The 25,135-nt window shown below is 36.5% G+C and overlaps 1 protein-coding gene across 17 annotated transcripts in view; it reads right to left on the minus strand.

Moving 5' to 3' along the window:
- The window catches only part of RhoGAP19D (Rho GTPase activating protein at 19D), a 554,578-nt gene that overhangs the window by 82,443 nt on the left and 447,000 nt on the right, over positions 1-25,135 (minus strand). For all 17 annotated transcript variants that reach the window (XM_069821517.1, XM_069821525.1, XM_069821534.1 and 14 more), the window contains one exon: positions 3,542-3,769. In XM_069821517.1, coding sequence (XP_069677618.1) covers positions 3,542-3,769 — 228 coding nt within the window. The remainder of the gene's footprint in view (positions 1-3,541; positions 3,770-25,135) is intronic.

The raw sequence follows: 25,135 nt of genomic DNA on the forward strand, positions 1-25,135 counted from the left end.
CATTCTCCACCGACATTGCTTCAAAAGTGGATAATTAAAATTTGCTTAAAGAAGTCAATTGATTATCCTACAAAATTTGATTTACTCCGATTTTAATGTTTTCCAAATTGAACAAATATATTAATATACATTATTAAAATCTATACTAATAATAAATATGTAGCCGAAATTTTTCTGGTAATTTTCGATTTTCCAAAAATAATTGGTCCTAACATATATAATTAACCACCCTGAAACCGAAAATCGCATTTTTGAAATTTTTGTTTGTATGTCTGTCTGTATGTTTGTTACCTTTTCACGCGATAATGGCTGAACCGATTTATATGAAAATTGGAATATAAATTAAGTTCGTTGTAACTTAGATTTTAGGCTATATGACATTCAAAATACTTTATTTAAAAGGGAAGTTATAAGGGGGACTGAATTAAATAAATCGAAATATCTCGCTTATTATTGATTTTTGTAAAAAATGTTACATAACAAAAGTTTCTTTAAAAATGATTTACGATAAGTTTTATTCTTTACAAAATTTTGATAGCACTGATATTTAATGAGATAAATGAGTTTTAAAATTAAAATAACGCCATCTAAGACGGTGCAATGAATTAAGAACAAATGACTTCGTCTATAAGGGGCCTTGGACAACAACAATCGAAACAGGGGCCTTAGACATCAACAATCGAAAGCTATTAAACATAGCCTACAGAGAATGTTTCTGTGTTTTTATGAAGTAATATCAGAAGCTAAATTAACTGATTTGTATAATTAATTATTATTTCACCATTGGAAAGTGTAGTTTCTCTAGATGGACATAATGCTATACTGTTATTACCAGGCTTCGAGACTTGGGACCCGATACAATAAGTTTACTGTGCATGTACTATAGGTTGTTGACTCGCTGCAGGTAGTGAACGGTAGAGATGTGTTGAGGTAACAACGTTGCTGTTTAGAATAGAGTACGGTAGTATGGGGAAACACATATATGTACATTCTGAAAGTAAATATACATTACACAGTGACAGTGTCAAAAGAATGTGAAAAGCATTTATTCTACTGCCTTTTATAAGCATTTGTGTTTAATTAGACACAGTGTTAATGGTGGAAATAAACATGTAGCAATTTTAATTTCTTCATTTATCCTATTGGTCGTCTTTAGGAAGTGCAGTTACAGTACCGAATTAGAATGTATTACAAGATACATTTTCAGTGTCTCAAATGTAAATCTTTTTCGATTATCTGCCAAACACAGTTTGTACTGTGGAAAAGCTGCGCTCTACGTCGCATGACGTGATAAGAGTAAAACGAAAAACCTAACATCATTGCAGTCTCTAAGAGACAGTCCTTCATTCTCGGGCGATTATATGTCCACTAATTTGCTGTTTATATTACACAATGTTCCTTATCCGTTATTTTTACATAAAATTGATTTCCACTTCTGTTTTACACATTCAGTAACCGGTGTTCTTGGTGTCTCATTAATTCTCTGTGTCATTTCCTCAACTAATTTGAGCGCTTCCGGCATCTCTTGCTCTGACTTTTCTAATCGTGTAATAGTTTCAGACACAGTTTGAAAATGAGTTTGTATGAAAACCAAATTATTCGTCAGAACCTTCAAATGGAGAGCGTTTTTCTTTGCATATTTGTTGGCATTCATTCTACAGTACCCCCACCCACTGTACGCTTTATCACTATACTCAGTATGCCGTTATGCGGATTTCCCACTGAACTGCTCTATCGGGTCCGAAGTCTCGAAGCCTGGTTATTACAGTAACGTCTGAGTAAATCGAGGACAGGTAAGATTAAAATAGCTTCTTATGCACAGAAAATTTGATAGGCTATTTTGTACATTCGTTTTCTGTATTTCTTAAAATAATATTTATGTACACTCATTTTAATCTCAGAGAATTAACGAATAACGAGAGTGTATTGATTTAGTATGCAGTAATAGTACGTTAGCTTAGCAATCCATTATTTTATAATTCAAATGTTAACTATGCTCAATTGAATCGTGTTAAAATACATAAAATATATATGCAATAAATGCAATGCAAAAAAAATTGGGTAATGAGCGAAGCAGATTATCTTGCGCTGTTGTAAAAGTTGTTCCCTGGATCAAACGTCCTATTTTAATTATGTAATTACTTTATATTTATTTCTAACAGGTGCAGCAGAGCGCACGGGTACGGCTAGTATTACTATAAAATCGTCAAAAATAAAAAGAAGAACCGCATGTTATTCTACCTGAAGAAATTTAATATGTCCTTTAGTTAACCTAAATGTTACACAACCACTGGAATATATAGCAGCCAGAGTTACGAGTCAAGTTTATACAACTCAATATTGATAATAAATCCAGACATAGACAATTTCGGTTTTAATAAATTTAAGAACAAAATGAAGCAAACTGTTTAGTATTTACATCCTCTCCCCCCTCCTCTTCATTTTCTTAATTTCAATATACCTACTTATTCATTCGAACTTACATTCTGTTCTTGACTTGATTTTTTAATTTTATGTTCGTAATTATCCCTATTTTGTAATAATTGCATTGCATTTTGTCATTTTATTGAATTTTCGTTACAGTATGTTCCATTTAATACTAAATAGTTATTTTTTTGGAATTGCCCCCAGCATGAGCTTGCTCAGACGGGTGTGCACTATGACCGTTACACATATTTATTTTGTATTCTTTGTAGCAATAAATATTAACACTTTTTTATTTGACACTCACGTAAATGTCTGCCAAAGGGGAGAAAATGCAGAACTCAACCAATGAATTATTTATCAGTCAACCCTATTTTTTTCCAAATAAATTTTCGTCAATACATTAATTTTGTACCATTCCAACCTCTCTTCCCTTCAGAATAGATGAGATCACGAACATAGTAGTGATATGCGTTACTTTTGCTCCAAAGATGCGTTTTGGTATGGGTTCAAATCCCACTCGTGCCAATCACCTGATTGACTTTTTTATGAGGTTTTTCATAACTGAAAGGCAAATGTAGGATAATCTCTTGACGAATCCTCGGACTCAACTCGCCAAAATGCAATTCTGTTGTCACCAGGTAGTGACTATAGACAACCGAGGAGTTGATAATGTGTTGTTAAATAACAAAATAGAAAAATATTTCTGTGCTAAATCTTCAAGAAAATCATATTCATTGATAAAACATTAAACATGATATTCTTAACAAAAAATGAGAGAAATTAGATGAAGATATGTTTTGGTAACAGAAAATGTACCCTCAGCCACCTGATTTTCAGTCAATTGAGTAGAATATTAGCGAAATAAATTTGGACATGTCAAAGGCCTAAAAAGATTATAGATAGTTTTCAAGAGCAAATCTCCGAGACTGTATTTGTTCATCTCCCCTTCTTCATATTCATTATTTTTTTATTCAATGACCAAAGAAAGACACACCATACTTTGTATACGTATCATTTGAATCATATGACTGTTGATAGTTAAATGTTGACCTTTTATTTATACCTAGAGTGAACAAAATATATTGTTTTGAATTTATAATGAAGGCAGACATACCTCTTTCTCACTCGCCCCTGACTGTGCCTGAAGAGCATGGATCCACTGCACCATGTCACCAGCATCTTCTGCCTGGAGTAACAGCTCTGAACCGCTGAAGGTATTCAAGCGCAGAACATGTTTTTTCTTGGTGTAATCGCCAGCAATGTCAACCTGACTGCATCGAACATCTACAGCACTGCTTGTCGATTGCTGTTCACTGATTGTGTCACCCACATTCAATGGAGTCTGCAACACAACATAAGAGACCATCGATGTTATTCACACTTTAGTATCAAACATTTTCCCCTAACCGTCGTCGTCGTCGTCGTCGTCGTCGTCATCATCATCATCATCATCGTCATCATCATCATCATCATCATCATCCCCGTCATTATCATCATCATCTCACTCTTTACAAAATGACATTATACTAAGCAATATACCACCATCACAATTAAAGATTATAGACCTAGGATATTTTCTACGCCCACAAACTGCCATGCAATACAGCAAGACACGAGAATAAGGTGTCTAACTTAATTTAATTTCAGGAGTATTATTTCCATGAACCTAAAGCACATATTTCTTATACGTCAGCTATTGAGAGAATAGCTTGGAAAGAATATGTGAATGTAGACTGTAGGTAGATTTGAGAGTGGATAATAAATAATAATTCAGATATAACTGAAGAAAAGAATATCTGACAATTGATAAGAAGATCGAGAAATGGAAGGGAGACAGTAAATGAATGGGAGAGAGCAGAAGAGGATGGATTAGGGAAGGAAAGATAGGAAAACAGAAGAACGGGGTAAAATGAGAAAGTAATTAGCAAATAAATTTATAAATATAAGACAGTGGGGGAAGGGGTAAAAGTGATGATAAGACGATTAAATAAAATGGAGGAAGAGAAAATGAACTACATATAGCAGAAATTATAAACAATGAACTGATGTGGAAAGTGTGAAAAATGTTAAAGTGATGGTGGACCAAAATACAAAAATGTGAAGGTCCACCATGACTAAAATTGTAAAGTTGGCTGACAATAAATACCCTATATCATATGACCGCATTTATTATTATTATTATTATTATTATTATTATTATTATTATTATTATTATTATTATCATTATTATCATTATTATTATTATTATTATTATTATTATTATTATTATTATTATTATTATTATCATCCCTTCTCTCAAGACAATTGCTTTTAAATATGGTTTTGTGAAGCCGACAAACCCCGTACAAATTTCCGGTTCTGCATATAAACATGGATAAACTACATTTTTTCTTGTTTTTTTTTACTGTTTTACAAGATTGTTTAAGTTTATTTACTTTATTAAATTGCCGTTATCGATCATTCATTCATTTACTTATTTATTTATTTGATTCCTCTATTCATTCTTTTAATAATCAATATCGCAATTTCAAGAAACTAAATACTATGCACGGAAAAATGAAATCTGAAACGGTAATTATCATTATATTCTTGTAATTATTATATTATATTTTAATCCTCTAACGATGCTCACGTTTACCGCAATTACAAAATAAATGTACCTGACATCATAATAATTGACCGAGATAAAAAAAACTGGTCTCATTCTTGACCCCACTGTAAGGTTCGAAATTAATGAAGATCAACCAAAGCAGGTACATGAAGAGAAACGCGCTATTTACCTTCCATGCTGTGATGATCTCAGTCATAAATATAATATTCAAGATTGGAATGTCATTGGACTTATGTTTGGTGCGCGATGAACAATTCCCAAATTTACATTGGAGATCCTCAGAAAATTAAAGGTTCCTGAAAAGACTCTTCAGACAATTGCATCAACCATTTTAAAATCTTCATTGAACATCATCAATCACCATCTCTATCCATCTTTATAATATTCAATGTATATTATTTATTTTCAATAAATTTTTATCGTTTTGATAGCCACCACATCTTGTCGCAGAATATTCTTTTTTAAAATCTTATTATGTATTTTTTTAATTAAGTTACATTTTCTTTTTTGTTCATTTGAATTAATTAGGATGTTGATATTTTAAATCCAAGATTTGGACGGCTATCATTTCGATTTGATTTATTTGGTAAAATGCTTCTATTAATACATTTTTTTTTTGTAAAAAGGATAAAAATATGTTGTTTAATAAGGCCCAATACAGTGCATAATAAATAAATAAAACAAATAAATATATAAATAAATACTAAGTAAAAACTAATAAATAAGCAAATAAAAATATATACATATTATAAATAAATAAATACATGGATACATAGGAACATGAATACATAAATAAATACGTAATAAATGCATAAATATAAATAAATAAACAAATTACTGTACGAAGTTGAGTATCTTAAACTGTTTTACTAATTACAAGCAAACAGTAACTTTAATGTTACGCCACCTCAGTCCGTAATTTAAAAAATTTGCAATTATTGAAGGCGTTAATTATGATTTATAAGATGACGACAGGAAGACAGAGAAGATGAAGACACTATGACTTCAATCATGGCATATTAAGACAAATTCTGTAGATATACAGGAAACGCTTGGAGAAATATCAGCCAGAATAATCAGTCTTAGAAATGGGCCCTAGTGATGATGATGATGATGATGGTCGTGGTGGTGATGGTGATATGATGCTAACAATGATAAAAATAAATAGTGTAAATTAAATTAAGGAAATGATGATAATCTGGCGGCAAAGAAAGTTAACTGGAACGTGAAACTAACAAAAAAAATCTATTATATGTGAACTACGAGTAAAACGTCTTTTGCTAGCCTAGTATTTAGAGGAAAAATATATCTAAGTAAAACAGGAGGAAGGTTTCGGTAAAGAAAGTCGACTAAAATACTAGATAGAAATAAACAATTAGAACGAAGAATAGAGGTTCAATCTCGACATCGTCCTTATCGATCAGAACTGCAGTAGAGAATAATCAAGATACATAATTGCGATGTTAAGTACAGTAACGATTTAGTTTTAGAATTTATACCCTTACTCTTGTTTATTTGTATTTAAAACCCAATATAATACATTTATTTATTTATTTATTTATTTATTTATTTATTTATTTATTTATTTATTTATTTATTTATTTATTTATTTATTTATTTATATCTTTAATCAATCATTCATTCATTCACTCACTTATTTATTTATTTCTCTATTCATTCTTGTATTCCTTTATTCATTCATTAATTTTATTTATTAATCCTTTACTCATTCGTTAGTTGTATTTATTAATTAATTTATTTATTCCTTTACTCATTCATTAATTCTAGTTATTTATTTCTTTCTTTCTTTACTCATTCATTAATTCTATTGATTTATTTATTCCTTTACTCATTCATTAATTCTAGTTATTTATTTATTTATTCCTTTACTCATTCATTAATTTTATTTATTTATTGTGCATGATATTGAGTCTCATTAAGTTACATTTTGTAACTTCCTTTTCCAAAAAAAAAGTGTTTCTGGTAAAATTGAGTATCTATCTTTAGAGTATTAAAAGATAATAATTTAAGAATATACAATAAATACATGTAAGCCTATATACAGTGTATGCAATTATATAGAGACTGTGCCTGAAACGCCGTCCGTACTATTCAAATAAGTAACCCAAATCACGGCATCAGGAATTGGTAAACATGCTGGTTTAACTACTTTTAATACTTAAAAGAAAATAAACCTTCATTGAAAATAATGTAACTTTCATCACTCCTGACACTCCTTCAAAATACATCCAACACGACACGTGAGCCATTACAGTGAGAATAGATCTTCGTATTTTTCAACTGGCAGAGCAACTGGCTACGAACTGTAAGGTTCCGGGTTCAATCTCGGTTGGTAATGGGATTTTCCTCGTGCCTAACTTCCAAAACGGCCCCGACGTCCACACAGTTTCCTGTCAAATTGAGTCCCGGGAGTAACAGGCGGACGGAGCGTGGTGCCGATCACACCATCTCATTTTAATGCCGAGCTCTAGCTCTATCTCCGTGCCTTCAATGCGTTTTCATGGCATAAAAATGGGATACCTTTAATATTTACAAAACGTTTGGAAGTGCAGAATAGGAGTTAAAAGTTTTAAAAGAAATTTAATTTACAGAAATTCATATACGAAATGTTTTGTGTTTTCTCGGCAAACGGCACGACTAATAAAATGTCAATAAAACAATTACGGTAATTCGTATAAAGCTACGTTTTTTTATTAAAAAAATTAACTCTGCTTACGTTTTATCACAGAAATACTCCTCCCTCTTTTGTGCACGAAAATTCGTTCTGATATTAAAAAAAACCATTACAGGTACTTAATACGAAAAAGCAAATTCTGTGCTTTTAACATTCAGCAAACTATTTATATACGAAAAAGTCTGCCCAAGGTGTATTAATCAACACTCACCCAAGACCCGGTAGAGCCCCATCTCCGAAGACGTCGGGTACGAAGGCTGCTTCCACCGAAGGAAAGGGAAATAGGAATACAAGAATAAGAAAACGGCTCATCCGGAACGAACATCGTACTTGCGACAAACTGCGAGATTCGACTGTGCACCCTTCTACTTTGACTGCATGTCTTCAATTAATAACCAATCCGCTTGTGTAACACAGCCATAAAATTTATAACTGAACTTAGAACTTGTCTTTTTTCTTAAAAAAAAAAAACACTAATGTATTATAATAACTTCCCGTATACTAATGTATTATTTGTACACAACAAATCACATTTCAGATAAACACTTCACAAACAGAAGACGACAGTCGTTAACACTTCACTCAAGAATTTTCACCACAACACTAGGGTTTAAATGACTTTATAACGCAACAATGTAGTAATTATTAACAAAGTTTGTGACGAATATGCAGATAAAAACACGCCACAATATTTCAAAAAGAAATGAAACACAATCGCCAGATAAGACGAATCAGAACTGTGTTGCACTTCAAGCCGTAGATAAAACAGAAGGAACAGTGATGAAAATGTAACAAATCTCCGGTAGATTGGGGAGGGCGGTCCCGTAACAAGATACGCTACGGGAGAAGAGCATCTTCATAATAATCACTTCCAGCAGTCGCTGAGGAGGAGGGAAAACTTGGAAAGTTGAATCAACATCACTGAGAAAGTCAAAGGAGAGGAGTAGGAGACGAGGCGTTTCACATTCTTTACGAGGCGCAGTTGCGTATCCAACTAACGACAATGTAATATCCCGTATACCTAACAGAGCTATGCGACGGCCGGGAGAAGCGGGCGGAAATCAGCCGTCAGATGGTGGTTACTTGCGTGCGATATGAAAAACTTCCGCTTGGGATTATCACAAAAAAACATATATAGGTTATAACTACCATCCGCAGAACTGGGCTCGTTATGCGATGCGACCCTTGTGGAGGAACTCTATCCTGTTATACAACACGGGATGTTCTGTCATTCAATTATTCGCGAGTCTGCGTCAGCAGCGTCATGCCTTGTGAGCAGAGTGGTGCCAAGCGAAGCGCTGCTAACCCCTCAAAGAGGTCTGCCTCATGGAAGCAAGTTGGGTCCGAAAATACTCGTCCACCCTTCCACTTCGGTGAACTGTCACAAGGGTTTGGAGGCACGAGTATTTGCTTAGAGTTTCTCTTTATACAAAAGAAATCCTATGCTGTGGATCAGTGGTAGCGTAGGCCCTACTGCTCAACCGAGTTCCAATTCGAATCATGGAGAGGGATGCTTTATTTGATCTTCCTTGCGTAGGGACTACAGTCTGTCTTCCACAGTAACCTTTCAAAATCACCATGTCGAAACTCTTAAAAAGTTGTACATGGGTAGCTAATGTAAGGGAATGTTGAAAAAAACACAGATATACGAGTATACGGTTGCCAATCAGAACTGTAGGGCACAAGGAAAAAACTTAAAGTCTGGAAGAATAGCCGCTAGTCACTGAAAAACAAGTGCTTAACATGGCTCTCCGTGACCTTTCACGTTTCCACGTTCGCTAAAGTTCCAGATCAAACGTAAATTATTCTATATTCGACCTTCCGTATCATCACAACTTCTAAATCAGAGAGGATAGGGAATTTCTCGCAAGTGTTCAATAAGAATACACACCATGCAGTAGTTTATAGTAGTATGCATGTATCTTGTTAAATTGTGACTTGCAAGTTACTCCTCTACTGAAATGTAAAATGTGATGCAAATAGCTTGTCTTTGGTGTCAGCAAGCAGAAAGTTACTCAGGTACACGGTTAATGTAAAGGGTAGGTAAAAGGTAAAGGTAAAGGTATCCCCGTAACATGCCATGAAGGCACTTGGGGGGCATGGAGGTAGAGCCCCATGCTTTCCATGACCTCGGCACTAGAATGAGGTGGTGTGGTCGGCACCACGCTCTGACCGCCTTTTACCCCCGGGAAAGACCCGGTACTCAATTTTATAGAAGGCTGAGTGAACCTTGGGGCCGTTCTGAAAGTTTGGCAACGAGAAAAAATCCTGTCACCACCTGGGATCGAACCCCGGACCTTTCAGTCCGTAGCCAGCTGCTCTACCAACTGAGCTACCCGGCCACCAATGTAAAGGGTAGGCAAGATATAAACATAAAATTCTACTCTGTGTCAAGGATACACGGGCACGTAGAATAGGCCTACGTCACCTGATTAAGAAGCTACTTTATGAAAAACAGGCACATTTATCAACAGTAATCTCACTAGAGGTTTTGATGTATCTAGAGAAAATCAAAACTCGAGTGGGATTTAATTGACTATTACACGATTAGATGAAAGTGTATAAAGATTAGAAGTAACCAAGTACTCAAATACAATAAAATATTAATTGACTTACGAAAATACACAACTGTCTTCAAATTTGTACCATCTCAACATTATAAATATTACGCTAGTAGATGACAGTAGTGTGTTATGAATAGCTGTTTTCTTATCAGTTGTGCCAACTATGGAATCTTCATTGAACTCTGTGGACGGTTACTGGTCAAGAAGGCTTTGTTGATTCAGTTTCATTTTTATTAAAACAGTTGCATTCCACTTCAATTATCCCGATCCCAGTAATCAACGACACTTGACAGACGATTTTCAATAAATCTTAGTATTAAACAATCTCTGATACGTGACTATTCATAATATCATATAGCAGAAGCTATAACATAACCTAAATAATATAAACGCGTGTTAAAAAGATTTAATTAGTGATGATGAAATAAACATGAAACATTTTAATTAACGATGATGAAATAAAAAATAAACATGAATAATTTTAAAAGAAACAATTATTGAAAGTAGGTACAATTTTCAAATTTGAATGTTTTAGTGATTGGTGGTTCAGTTGTTATATTGGACATGTGCGTAAAAGAAATGAACTCGGTGATGTACATGGTGTATCCCTCAACGTATTCAGGATTTCCGAATGGTGCTCTTCATTTATTTGTAAGTAGGGTTTCAGGAAAGATGCATAGCTATGACCAGTGATCTTTATTAATTCTTGTTCTTGAATGCCAATTTGAGTCATATTTGAAAGTGCTGTGCATCGACTGGAGTGGTTTGTAATTTTCTGTTTTTTGACGTCCAGACCAGTGCAGTTTGAAATGTTGGCAAACAAAGAAACAAATGCTAGGGTAGTGATAAAAATAAACAAATGCTAGGGACGCGATAAAATTAAACAAATGCTAGGGACGCGATAAAATTGTGCGATAAGCAGCCATGATTGGTTGAAAGACGTCCTTTCGTACCGTTTTATTGGTCAAAAGTAGTGTGACGTAGTAAAAGTGTAATACTTACTTACTTATTGGCTTTTAAGGAACCCGGAGGTTCATTGCCGCCCTCATATAAGCCCGCCATTGATCCCTATCCTGAGCAAGATTAATCCAGTCTCTACCATCGTATCCCACCTCCCTCAAATCCATTTTAATATTATCTTCCCATCTACGTCTCGGCCTCCCCAAAGGTCTTTTTCCCGCCGGTCTCCCAACTAACACTCTATATGCATTTCTGGATTCGCCCATACGTGCTACATGTCCTGCCCATCTCAAGCGTCTGGATTTAATGTTCCTAATCATGTCAGGTGAAGAATACAATGCGTGCAGCTCTGCGTTGTGTAACTTGTTCCATTCTCCTGTAACTTCATCCCTCTTAGCCCCAAATATTTTCCTAAGAACCTTATTCTCAAACACCCTTAATCTCTGTTCCTCTCTCAAAGTGAGAGTCCAAGCTTCACAACCATATAGAATAACCGGTATTATAACTGTTTTATAAATTCTAACTTTCAGATTTTTTGACAGCAGACTAGATGACAAGTGTAATAGTCACATTAATTATTTTTTACTTTATAATTACTGAAACATATTTTTATTATTATACTATGTTAAGCGTTGTTTATGTTTATGATTCTGAATACAAAATAAATGTTAATAAGACACTTTTTGTTTTATTTTCTAAATCTCGCGACACCCCTCAGCCCTTTACACGCCCCCACTTTGGGAACTACTGCCCTCGCCTGGGTACTGCGGAGAGAACAGCGCATTGCATAGCGAAACGTGCAGCAGGCTCTGTCTGTGTACATCTGTTTCCCCTAACTGCTGTGAAGAAGGGGTGTTTCCTATACTTTGCGATGTTGCAATTACTTCTATTTCTCACTACATAAGATGAAATAAGGCAAAATGACAAAATAAATTTCTGTCCCTTTTATCATAAGGATTCACTCTTAACATTACTGTCATTAAACACCTTCAACACTTTATATGTCAGATCCTTTATACAAAGCACAACAAAGAAGAAGTGGACTGAAAATTCAGCAATGACACCGTACCAGGTCAATGAGTAACTTGAATGGATGACGATTATGATGACATCTTGTTACTGTATCTCAATTGAAATTCATTATTCGCTTTAACCGTATCATACACAGTTATAAAGGACTTCCTTTAGAAAATCTGAATTAACAGAAAGCATATCTCTTCATCAGATCGCGTCAAAATATTATAAAACAGGAATAACAGTCTATTCTCAATCCCCACCCCCATCGCTATTCTAGCACCATATGGTGGACATTTCTTTCAGAGATGGGGCGCGAACTGTAGGCATATGTATGAGTACCTTATGTGTTATGGCACGCTACTACATGATCAGGGAATGACTGTGTGTCTAAATGTTTCATTCTCGTTTATCTGGGGGACGACGGATAAAATTGAAGTGTTCAATAAAACTGAAGGACTGTGAAATGAGATTAACACGTCACATCACATTAATGTCACGTCACATCATCATCAAATATTCCATGATGATTTTCATATAGTTATATTCAACTATGAGACGTCACAGAACTTCAATGTGAATGGATATGATTCGTGAGGAAACTGTTCTGATGTGACCTGACTTTTTTACTAGAGAAATGATTGCAAATGCACATGCGGCCACAATAATTTCTTTTCAATTAACATGTAATACTTCATGGTCTAGCGGAACAAAAAACCACAAAAATTAACTGTTAAGTGTTCTTAAAAATAGCGATGGGAAATGAAGTAAAACAGATCTCTTTAACACAGGAAACTGTATGTAATACATAATAAATATGTCTGAAATTCTTACAATAAGGATTACAGAAAGAGGCCAAAAAAGAACAAAATAATATAGGTTCTTATGAAGATTACCATCTGTTATTAATGCAGAAAAATTTGCTCCGGCGCCGAGGATCGAGCCCGGGACAACCAGTTCTACGCACTGGATGCGCTAACCACTGAGATACACCGAAGTTCAACCCACAGCACTGGATCGAATTTTTATCCTTTGGTTCTTTTTCCCTGGTTAGAGCACCCAGTGCGGAGAACTGAAGGTCCCAAGTTCGAGCCTCCCGCAGCGAATTTCTCTCCATTAATAACAAATGGTAACCATCACAGATAATTCTATAGGACCAAAAAAATAATGTTTACATATTTCATTTATGAAGGTGTTCATTTTTATACTGAATCACATCAACGTGTAGCACAACATTTATAACCTAAACTGAAACATCGGAAACGTTACTTTAATTTTCAATTAATGAAATACTTAAATCAAACAGGACTTCACTGATGAATTTTAAAATATCAGTTCTAATGATAAAGACGAGCTCCTTCGAAGGAAATGAAATATAGGCTAATTTATATTTTTCACGTACGGTATCTCAAAATTATGTTAGCCTTGTCAAACTGCAATCTTGGAACAATAGCGAATCGTACCTTACTGTGACATGGCGGTTACTATATTCAGTGTAATATACTTGATGTATAGTGCATACATTTTATCTTTCCATTCTCGCGGATGTAGAGCGGAAGCGGCAGTGCCCAGCGCACATGCGAACATGGAGAGATAAAGTGTGTGCACTGTACAATGTGGATTGTGTCAAATTTGACGTTGAAGAAACGGTTTCTTTGTGTGACAATCATTTTACGTAAAATGTGAATCGCACTTCATTATTCAGAGATATTCCCCACAAATCGATTTTCAGACTATGGAGATGGGTTTTTAAGTTATTAGAAAATACTAAAGTTTTAACTCGTAAATGTAATTATATTTTTCCAAAAATTAAGATTTGATAGTTGTCGTGTGCAAGGTTGCTCGTTTTCATTTGTTGGTTGCAAATGACTCCAGATGGCGACAGATGCTCAAAAAGTATACGCAAGAGATTTTTTTTTTTACGAAATTAACATATTCAGTAATATGAAGATACCAAATATGCACATTTAAATTACACCTATAAAACTGTCCGTGGAATTAATGTAAATGTTCTGTCTTGATAGTCGGTAGAGAAACTGCGTATTCAATGGAAAATGGCGGGTTCCATTTTATTCAGGGTCAAAGAACTTTCCCTTTCGCTGAATCCCATCTAACATTTTAACTGACTGTAGAAAATTATTTAATCATTTTCGTTGGTAGTTCATACTTAGGTACAAGAGAAAACTTGCATGACAAATGCGATTCCTTTCTGATGCCGCTGAAAAATGTGATTTAACAATTCTTTCACGCAACAAAAATGTTTGTGAATATTTTGTATTTTCCTCTCCCTAAAAAATCTAAACATCGGGCCAAGTGGTAACTATCCACCACCTCCCTATGACAGGCCCTCTTTCCCACCATAAAAGTGAACTAAAGTTTTGTAACTTTACTAGCTTCTATTTGGAAGATAAGGGATTTGATCCCCACGTCAACATTTCCGCTAGGCTTTTCAAACAAATAGAACGTGACCGTCTTCGTAACTACTTCCCATTCGCCAACTTATAATTACCAATCCTCTGTAGTTTGTTTGGAAGCGTAATTAATTTTAATTGGTTATTTTACAACGCTTTAATCAATGTCTACGGTTATCTAGCGCCTGAGTGAAATTAAGGTAATAATGCCAGCAAAATGAGCCCAGGGTTCAGCGTCAAAAGTTATCCAGCATGGGTTGAGGGAAAACTCCGAAAAAACCTCAACCAAGTAACTTGTCCAAACCAGGAATTGAACTCGTGCCCGCTCATTTCACAGTCAGGCATGCTAACCGTTACTCCACAGAGGTGGACGATGCGTAATTGAATAAACATACAAATCTAAATTACCAAACACCAACAAAATTTCCAAAAATTAATTTTCATTTCAAAACCACAAAACTACAAATGGCCTGACTGTAACAAAGATTGTCGTCAAACAAATAACACAGTTTCACAATACGAAGTATACGAACTAAGAAAGTACAATAATGGTAATTTGCAAGATACCCAGGGCCTACTAATATTCCATATACATATTTTACCGTTATTTTTGCGTTAATGGTAGAAAACCTACACCTAAAGTGTTAAAAGTATACTGATAACATTTGCAATGTGAAATAAAAAATAATATAGGTGAATGGAACTATTACCAACCCACGTTTTGTATTTATAATATTTAATCCACACCTGTGGAGTAACGGTTAGTGCGTCTGGCCGCGAAACCAGGTGGCCCGGGTTCGATTTCCGGTCGGGGCAAGTTACCTGGTTTTTTTCGGGGTTTTCCCTCAACCCAATATGAGCAAATGATGGGTAACTTTCGGTGCTGGGCCCCGGACTCATTTCACCGGCATTATCACCTTCACCTCATTCAGACGCTAAATAACCTAAGCTGTTGATAAAGCGTCGTAAAATAACCTACTAAAATAAAATAAAAATATATTATTTAACTCTATAAATTATTTCTCACTCTTATTAACAGAAAAAAAAAATTGGTATAAAAATTATAAATTGAACTCGCTATCCTCTGAAATGCTTTCGGAGGTTACATACGAAACTGCCTTTCCCGCTCACATTACTTTATTAATAGTGGTGACTAACTCAGATGGCTCTCGAGTACTGCTCGTATGCAGCGAAGAATGCTCTTGGACCACGCTCTGAAAGAAACCGGAAAGGTTACTTTAACTGCAAGCGACGTTCGTAAATTACTACTTTGGAATGCGACATTCAATTCATGGCTGACTAGATTGCCAGGGTTTTTTTTTTTTTTTTTTTTTTTTGAGGACCTGGCCCGGGATGGACCCATGCACTTTGGATCACCGTGCGCCCTACACAAGCGATGGCTGTTCCAGTCCGACAGGTGGCTCGAGTAGTGTATCCGACAGTGACAGGCGGGCCAACCTGCCTCAGCTTTGACAGGACTAGGTCCCATCTCAAGACTCATTCATTAATTCATAGTGTTCTGCCCACGAGCAAGTCTTTGACTGTAAACTCAGAATTCTCCAGTCTTTCCTATTTTCTGCCTTCCTCTTAGTCTCCGCATGTGATCATTATATCTTAATGTCGTATATCATCTGATATCTTCTTCTGCCACGAACTCTTCTCCCGTTCACCATTCCTTCCAGTGCTTCCTTCAGTAGGCAGTTTCTTCTTAGCCAGTGACCCAACCAATTTCTTCCACTCTTCCTATTCACTTTCAGCATTATTCTTTTCTTCGCCTAACTTACTCTTTCCAACACAGCTTCGTTTCTTATTTTGTCTGGCCATTTCACATGCTCCATTTTTCTCCATATTCACATTTCAAATGCTTCTAGTCGCTTCTCGTCACTTCGTCGTAATGTCCATGTTTCTGCCCATACAATGTTACACTCCACATGAAGCACTTCACCTAGTCTCTTCCTTAGAGGTCCGCAGAATACGCACCTTTTTCTATTAAAATCTTCCTTTGCCATTGCTATCCTCGTTTTGACTTCCTGGCAGCAATTCCCAAGGCTAATACCTAATAAACCCGAGGACCGGAGCACCAAGTTCTTATATCCTACATCACTAGGGCTAGGATTTTCATGACCTATAAATCATAAAAAAATGTCCTAAAACAATGCATTTATGACCTAAAAATCTTTCAAAAATGGCCTAAAAGTTGATCTTACATTCTAAAATTGGCTTAGTAGGAAAATGAGTTTTGTGCTACTTAATATTTAGACTAGTAATTAAATTAAATTCTAGTAGGGCCTACCAACATTTAAGTTTATTTAATTTTACATAATTTTTTCTAAGTGGCACACTTTAATTATTTTACCTGATGTAGTTTCCATGTAGCCCATCACAAGGCCACTCTTATACGGAATTAGCTAGTATAGAGGAGTCTATATTGAAGGGATGGTTGGACAGATCCATTACATGGGGTGTACTACGTTAAAAGGGCAATATTTGTGTAGAAAAACGATTAAAATATTATACAAAATAATGGGTATTAGCCACCGGCGTAGCTCCGTCGGTTAAGGCCTGCCGATCCGGAGTTGCGCTCGGGCGCAGGTTCGATTCCCGCTTGGGCTATTATCTGGTTGGGTTTTTACGAGGTTTTTTTTCAACCGTAAGGCAAATGTCAGGTAATCTATGGCGAATCCTCGGCCTCATCTCGCCAAATATCATATCACTATCACCAACTCCATCGACGCTAATAACCTCGTAGTTGGTACAGCGTCGTTAAATAACAAATTAAAATATGTAGACAAAATATCAAAGGAAATAAACATAATTTTATATTAATAATGGGTATTTGTGACCAAAATTAAATGAAAATGCATAAAAAATGTCCGAATAACACAAAAGATGCTCTTATGAGTTGAAACAGGTAAAAAATAAAAAAAATGCCCTAACAAATATGGCTTAAAACACTCAGTTTATTACATAACATATAAATACTAAAGCGGCTATGTTTCTGGCTTACTAGAAAAAAGATGCAATTCCATCAAAATCCTAGCCCTATACATCACCAACAGAGCCCCGTACTGCCTCCAAACTCCATTCCAGCCTGTTTTAACTATGACAGATTATAGGATAGATGAAATAAGGAAGGAGTGCACAGTGTTGGTGGAAAGATAGAAACGAGAGTACCCGGAGAGAAACCCTTCACATCTGTTCTGACCACCACAAATTCCATCACATTGGGCCGGGGATCGAATCCAGGCCGCCTGAGCGAAAGATCAACGCGAGTCACAGACGTGTTTTCATTTCTGGCTATATTCATGGTACTCCGCTAAAAAGAAGGGAAGGAAACGTTTAAAAGTGTATCACGTACGATCCGCCAGACAGCAATTTCACCATGTGAGGATGGTATGACTATGTTGCACCATGTGTGACGCTGTTTATCGCCCCTGATGTTGGCACTAATAACCAGTTACGAAACGTTGGGGAGAATCCCCTTCCCGACACGGTGAAAACATAAAAAATCACCCTACATTCCAGAGGCTACAATAAATACTCTACATTTCAGGTGAAACGTGAGCCAAACGACTAGATGTCGACACCTCACGCCTGATAAGGAACCCTGCACATCATGGCTTTTCCTGGGCCACATTCAGAACGGATCTGGATTTAAACTTTCTTTGGTCCATTGTGAGCCCTATATTGTATGATTGTCCAAGTCCGACAGGTGACATAGGAGGCATTCGTGAATCCGATGCTGACAGGTAGTCTATCCAGCCTCAGTCCTGATAGACCTAGGTCCCATTCGCACACTAGAGTGTAACGCATAAACAAACGTACCAACTAGAGATGAACAAAACTAACTGCCGCTCTCGCTCGCTGTGTTCGTTGCATTTGTCTTTCGAGTCTCGACTCGTCATTCTCGTGCGCTTCAAGTCTCGCTCATCATTCTCGAAATAGCATTTGGTCGGCGTGGAAAGATTCCGTAACTTTGAATAACATACATCATTGAAATAAATAACATTATAAATGTTTAAATGAGACAAAAAGACAAAACGGAACAGTATCTTAGTTATCAAAATGTTATGGTTATATTACATGATATTACCTATGATTATATAAATAGAAAAAAACAATTCTCAAATAAATTTGCATTTCTAAGAAACATAAAACATAACATTAATATATTTTTACTTGAGATTACACACTTGATCTTAAACATATGAAAAGAAATTTCCTACCCTTTTAATAAGTACGGGCCTAGTAATTAAATAAAGACTGGGGAACGGATTATTGTACACCGAAAGGTATAGAGATGTTTCAAATAGGCTACTTGATTGTTTATACATATATAACAGTTGCCACAAGTAGATAAAAGTTCAGTCAGGCATAAACAACTGTGGCGATTCAAGGCTGCTTGACTTCGGGAGTGATCAATCTCAAGTCTCGGAACACTCACAACCAGTCTTTACGTCAAGGACGCTACGTAATATAACATTGTCGTGCGGGTTTTCGGCTTTGCGGGCGCTGTTAGCCTCGCTTTCTCGATCGTTGTTCATCTCTAGCACCAACCACTTTCAATCGTCGCTATCGCACTAGAATATATAGATATATCGCGCGATATGAAGACAGAATGTTTCTATTTTCTTTACAGATCTTGAGGATATGGAGTAAAGGATCACGGAGAGTTGGGTTAAGCTTGCATGCTACGATTATCTTAACACAAAGGTTACCGAAATGCCGGGTTCAAGTTATTTTTTATTTTTTTTTTATCTTATGATTTGCATTGACAGCTATTTCTTTGTATTTAATATAGCCTATCTTTTTACTTCCATTACTTATCCGTGTAGGCCCACTATTTTACAAGAGAGGTTTCAACTTGATGACTAAAGAAGGCTTCCTTGTGAGATTCATATTCAAATCTCCATAAAAGGAAGGAAAATGTTTTGTGGGAAACGATTTTTGGAGGAATTCTCGAATTTCATCTTAACATTACTCATCTACCATTTACCTTTGTTGAAATGTAGATGCACCACCACTTGGCATAGTCTGGGCAACGTCGAAGATGACGCATTGCCGATATTGCTCGAGCCGATAATATGAATAAGTCCCTCACAGGGCTAGAAAATCTTCTCACTTTATACCACAGTTCCATTGGAAAGAGTGAAAAAAAAAAACTGCGGATTATAGTGCCTCGAGTACCGCACAGAATATAACCGTTTAACATACTGATTTACAGAAAGTAAGTGTACTATGATATCAGAGAGGCAGACGAACAAAGCGGCACGATTTCCCCTTCACTTCATTTGTTCATTTCAACTAATATTGTCGGAATGACGCAACTTTAACGCAGAAATTACCTCGGTTTTCACACATGATTTCATAGTTTCTATTCTGGCGACACAATGAGTTTATTTATGGACCTTATCAATGCGAATTTCCTTCCCGCATTCTTATAAGATTCATGTTCTCTCCGATATGGAGCTCGACCACATCACGTTGGCACACAAACTGTAATTAGCTGCAGAAGATAATCCTGTCCCAGATTTAATGTAAAAACCCAGAAAACAATAACACTGTACCTTAATTCTCAAATTTTCATAGGATGATTCAACCAAATTATATTTTAACAACTGCAACAATACGTTACTGTAATGTAGAATTTTGTGTTAATTTGTTTCAAAAAAGGGAAGAATGATGGTGGTTTACTAAAAGAGAGTTAAAGTGAACTTTTTTCATTGCTGATAGAAAATATGTAACACTCGGCGTTTCAAAGGTTGAAATGTATTTATCTTTTTAGCCGGTTATTTAACGAAGCTCTATCAACCATTAGGTTATGTACTGATGATAGCGAGAAGGAATCTGGCGAGATAAATCCGAGGATACTGCTTGTGATTACCTAACATTCGCTTTAAAATTTGGAAAAATCTCGGGAAAAAAAATCCTACCAGGTAATAAGATCAAGCGGGATCGAACTTGCGTTCGCACAGCTCCGGATCAACAGGCAAACGTGTTTCAAAATCATGGTAACTCTTTCTCATGATTATTATTAAGTAAGCTGAAGTATTAGTGATACAATAATTTGGTACTGGTACATATTTGTTTAAGAAACTCTCAAAGCTTTTCGGCGTATTCCGAATCTCACCGGACCGGTGGACAACAATGACGTCACGCTGCAGCGAAATAAGAACAAAACTGCTGGAAGGATCGATGGCTGTCAGGGCGACTGTATAAGTTGTTGTCTGTGCTACGCTAACAAAATTTTGCGAAATTTCCGTACTGCCATCTCGTTCAAAGAAAAGAGAGCATAAAATATTTATTACTTGGACCGATTGTAATAACTGGTCCGTTGACATGTTCGTTCATAAGCCATTAACATATTGTTTTTACGTTGTGCTCATTACAAACAATACAGCAGAACTAAAGCAGAACACACCGCCATTACACAACAGTGCACGATGTCATTCGTCTGCTAATTCCCGCCCTATACAAGAACCAATCAGATTCGCTGATGGCGGCTGATGGAGACTACCACCACCTCTGCAAGCTGATGGCACAGGTGCGACACCTGTGGAACATCAGTGACTCCATCGGTGAAATTCGGAACACCGTGATGCCATCAGATTGCTCAGCGCTGAGATTCGGAATACGCTCTTTACTGGCACGTTACAAACACTCAATGTGAGAACCCCTTGCAATACGATAGTCAAATTCTTGCCACATTCCAAACATATCTCTGTTTATGGATGCAAACGCAACAATGATCCATTGGCACATAAACTGCATTCTTCACATACACCCAAAGAAAGTAGTCACATGGTCTCAAGTCTGGTGACCTGGGAGGCCAAGAAGTATAGGCCTGATCAGCGGCGATAGAACGTTCAAGCCAATGATATTGTAGATGATCAATTTGGAATGTCTATGAAACAACCTCTGCAACATTGTTATTGACTTTGCTTTTGTAAGTTGCAAAACACAAAACGATTTATGTTGTGGTGTTGCCATTATCAACAGTGTTCCCATAGCATAATACATTTTTCCGAAGATTAAAACTTTAAACTTTGAAAGTTTGACTATCAAATGACGTGTACCATGTTAATTCTTAATAATAATAATAATAATAATAATAATAATAATAATCATAATAATAATAATAATAATAATAATAATAATAATAATAATAATAATAATAATGTCATATGAAAGTGTTATAATCATTTTGAAACTCAGTGTATACGTTGCACAAATATTCAATAATTTCTTTATCATCTTGCAAATTATTAATACTGCTTATAGTTCATTTCTTTACCTAACATTCAAAAAACATATAATATACAGTATACATGAAACTATTTAATATGCACACAAATAAGATGAATTTTCGTTTCTGAACTGTACACAAAAAAGCTACCATTGTTGTAGGGTTTAAGTAGATACAGTACATCTAATTAATTCTGAACAAATTTATATAAAATTGCTATAGATTAATATAATCACTATTAACATTATTTTTCTATTTATGGAACTTGGCATTCAAAAAGTGATTCACTCACGCGTAACAAACTAGTTTGACAAGCGATTTAATCCTGTGATAGCAAAGCGCTCATTCGCTTATGTGGCTAAGTTCTAGGGCGCTGATCTGTCATGCAATTGACCCGAGTTCGATCCCCGGTAAGGTCTGCGCGAAATTTGTAGTGGACAAAATAGAAGTTTTTCTCGGAGTACTCCCGTATCCCTCTTCCATTCCTCCAACACTCTTCACCTTCTCTTTTCATCTACGCTGATCAAGATTCTAAGGGCTTGGGGCTTCGGACTCTGGGTTCGAACTGTGTATCTGTTCGTCATATTGTTTTACTAGACCTATTAATCACAGGTTATCCCCTTTAACCGCTAGAATATGGCAGCTTTGAGATTACCGTGGATAACCTCCTGTTTAAGTTCTAACCGAGGTCGATGCACCGTAAAAATGTTCAACCAGGGATTAGGTGACAATTTTAACCAGCGGTTACACTAATCGACGTTGATGCAGGTGGTTATAAGGGCCGTCTAGAGCGCAAGGAACGATTACCGAAAAACAATGGTGGCGTTGCTGTCTGTTTTGACGTGTGTATGTAGGCACGCCGAGGGGGGAGAGATGCGAGCCGCTTGAAGTACGGTCTCTTCCAAGAATAGGAACAAATGAGGACATCGCTGTGGAAATAAACAACGTAGCAAGAGAAAAATTCGAAGGCAATTAAACGCGCAACATATGTTTACGAATGAAATAATATTACCGTGCGATACAAGACACGTACTCTCATGCAATGGAACAAACTAAAGTCGTAATGTAACTATCACAACGGAAGACTGATTCTTTCGATGTCATTTCTCTTTCGACTGTACACTTGAATATCATTTAAGCTGTCTCGTGATCTTTCCTGTCGCCCGATCTTCCTTATCGGAATGTTTGATTCGCATTCCTTCCGTCGGTATTCCCTGCTTGCGAGACCTATAATACATGAGGTGCAATACGCTGCAGAGCACACTGGGGGAATTATAATGGTTCAAGCACGACCTTGATAATAAGCGACCACCAAGTCAATATAGAAACTTGGTTATTGAACCAAAAATTAGTATACACAACTTATAAACAGTATATATCTGAACAGTGTAATAAACGGAGAGAGGTCGCAAAGGGAAAGGATTTCAGAGTCAAGTCAGAACTTCCAAAACAATTCGAGTAAATCTCTGAATTTCTCCTTCTGTGCGAACATCATAAAACAGACATGCACGGAAATGGAAGTAACAATAACTCTTGTAAGGAGTGGTAGCTTCACGCTCCGGCCGCTTTCTTTTCCGCTGCTTGGGCCCGCTGAATGAAGAACCTGCCTGGCACGCTCCTGCAGCAGCTGGTGCCACATTATGCATGCGCACTCAACCCATTCACTTTCGAGTTCTGTATTCAACGTCTGCTGCATGTTCCCTGAACCGAAGACGCATGCCACTCCGACACTCGTCATTATCAGCTCTGTGTCACCACGAGAATAAACATTACGTAGATACGCACGTCTACTTGAAAGTTTAGGCGATCTCTGTTTAAGTTACATTAGCAGAGCCTTTTTTTTTTTTAGAGAAAATTTATTTTTAGTTCTAGTTAGAGATATCTATAGGTTTAGTGTTAAATATAGTTCATCTATGACAATATTTTTCATGCGAATTTTACGTTTTCTTGCAACAGTCTTAATTTGCGCGATAAAGATGAAAAACAGTGTTTTTTTTTTTCTTATTTTAACAGAAAATGATATCTACTTTTCGTGGAAATACTTGGTACATAAAGGGTGCTATGCATAGACATTTCGCTAGCCCGCGCTACGAGCGTGCTAAACTAGCCACGGCTATCGACTGATTACTTGTACAGGATTGATATCATATCATATCGCTAACACTGGTTTATGAATACGAAAAACGTTAGTTCGCTGGTCATCCACCAGAAGCCCGCGCTAAGAACGTCTATGAATATGGCCCAAAGTCTTTAGGATTTCTCTTATTTATAGCTAGCCCAGGTTCGATCCCCTGCGGGATCAGAAATTGGCATGTAAAATTTCTAAATCGGGACTAGGAGAGACGGCGGTGCATAACTTTAGTCACTAAATTGTGCACCAATCTGCCTGGGTTAAATCTAAAATCGCTTCGCAGTGCATATGAAGAGAAGGCATATGTCAAACTGTTGATAGTGATTCGTTCATCAGATGGGGACGTTAAGCATGGCGGCCCCATTGGTGTTATTCCACAGGAGTAGGCTACGTGCTAGCACCGGGTTTCCCCTTCTCACCCATCCCTTACACTATACTTACACGAACACTTACACATACACTCACCCTAGTACATGACATAACTCTTCACAAATAGCCTACACATCATGCATAACGTGGTCCGCCGAAGTGGTGTGCAACTTGAAAATCGGTCAGTCCTGCCATCTATCTGCAATATGCGGAACCCGAATCACGCAAGTGAAGTGGGTAGGCATTAGTCTAGATCATATATGTAACAGATATGTCGGGGTTATAGGCTTTGAGGTTAACAACTTTTGTCAGATTTACTACGCTGCCATCTAGTTGTTACATAAGGAGTCACGTCATAATACCCATTTTAATTGCATTAGCGACTGTGCTGCCATCTCGTGTTCGTTTACGGCGGACGGGTGGCGATCCTGGCGGTTGTTCTCCTCAAAGTGCTGCCGATTTTAACGTAGCGAGGAGTTATCTGTTACATATATGATCTAGGGCATTAGATACACACACTATAGTCGCGACGCTGTTATTCCCAGCGTGACTCCTCCTCTTTGCCTACGTCTTAGGAAGTCAAGGCTCTATAAAGTCTAGGTAGGTAGTATCGTTCGCCATTTTTGTTCATTCGTTGCTGAGCTACCAGACGAGGGACCTATTTGCCACACCGTTAAACATTATCATGTCGTAGCTCCTATGATAAT

Source organism: Periplaneta americana, chromosome 1, assembly GCF_040183065.1.
Source record: "Periplaneta americana isolate PAMFEO1 chromosome 1, P.americana_PAMFEO1_priV1, whole genome shotgun sequence".
Lineage (NCBI taxonomy): Eukaryota > Metazoa > Arthropoda > Insecta > Blattodea > Blattidae > Periplaneta > Periplaneta americana.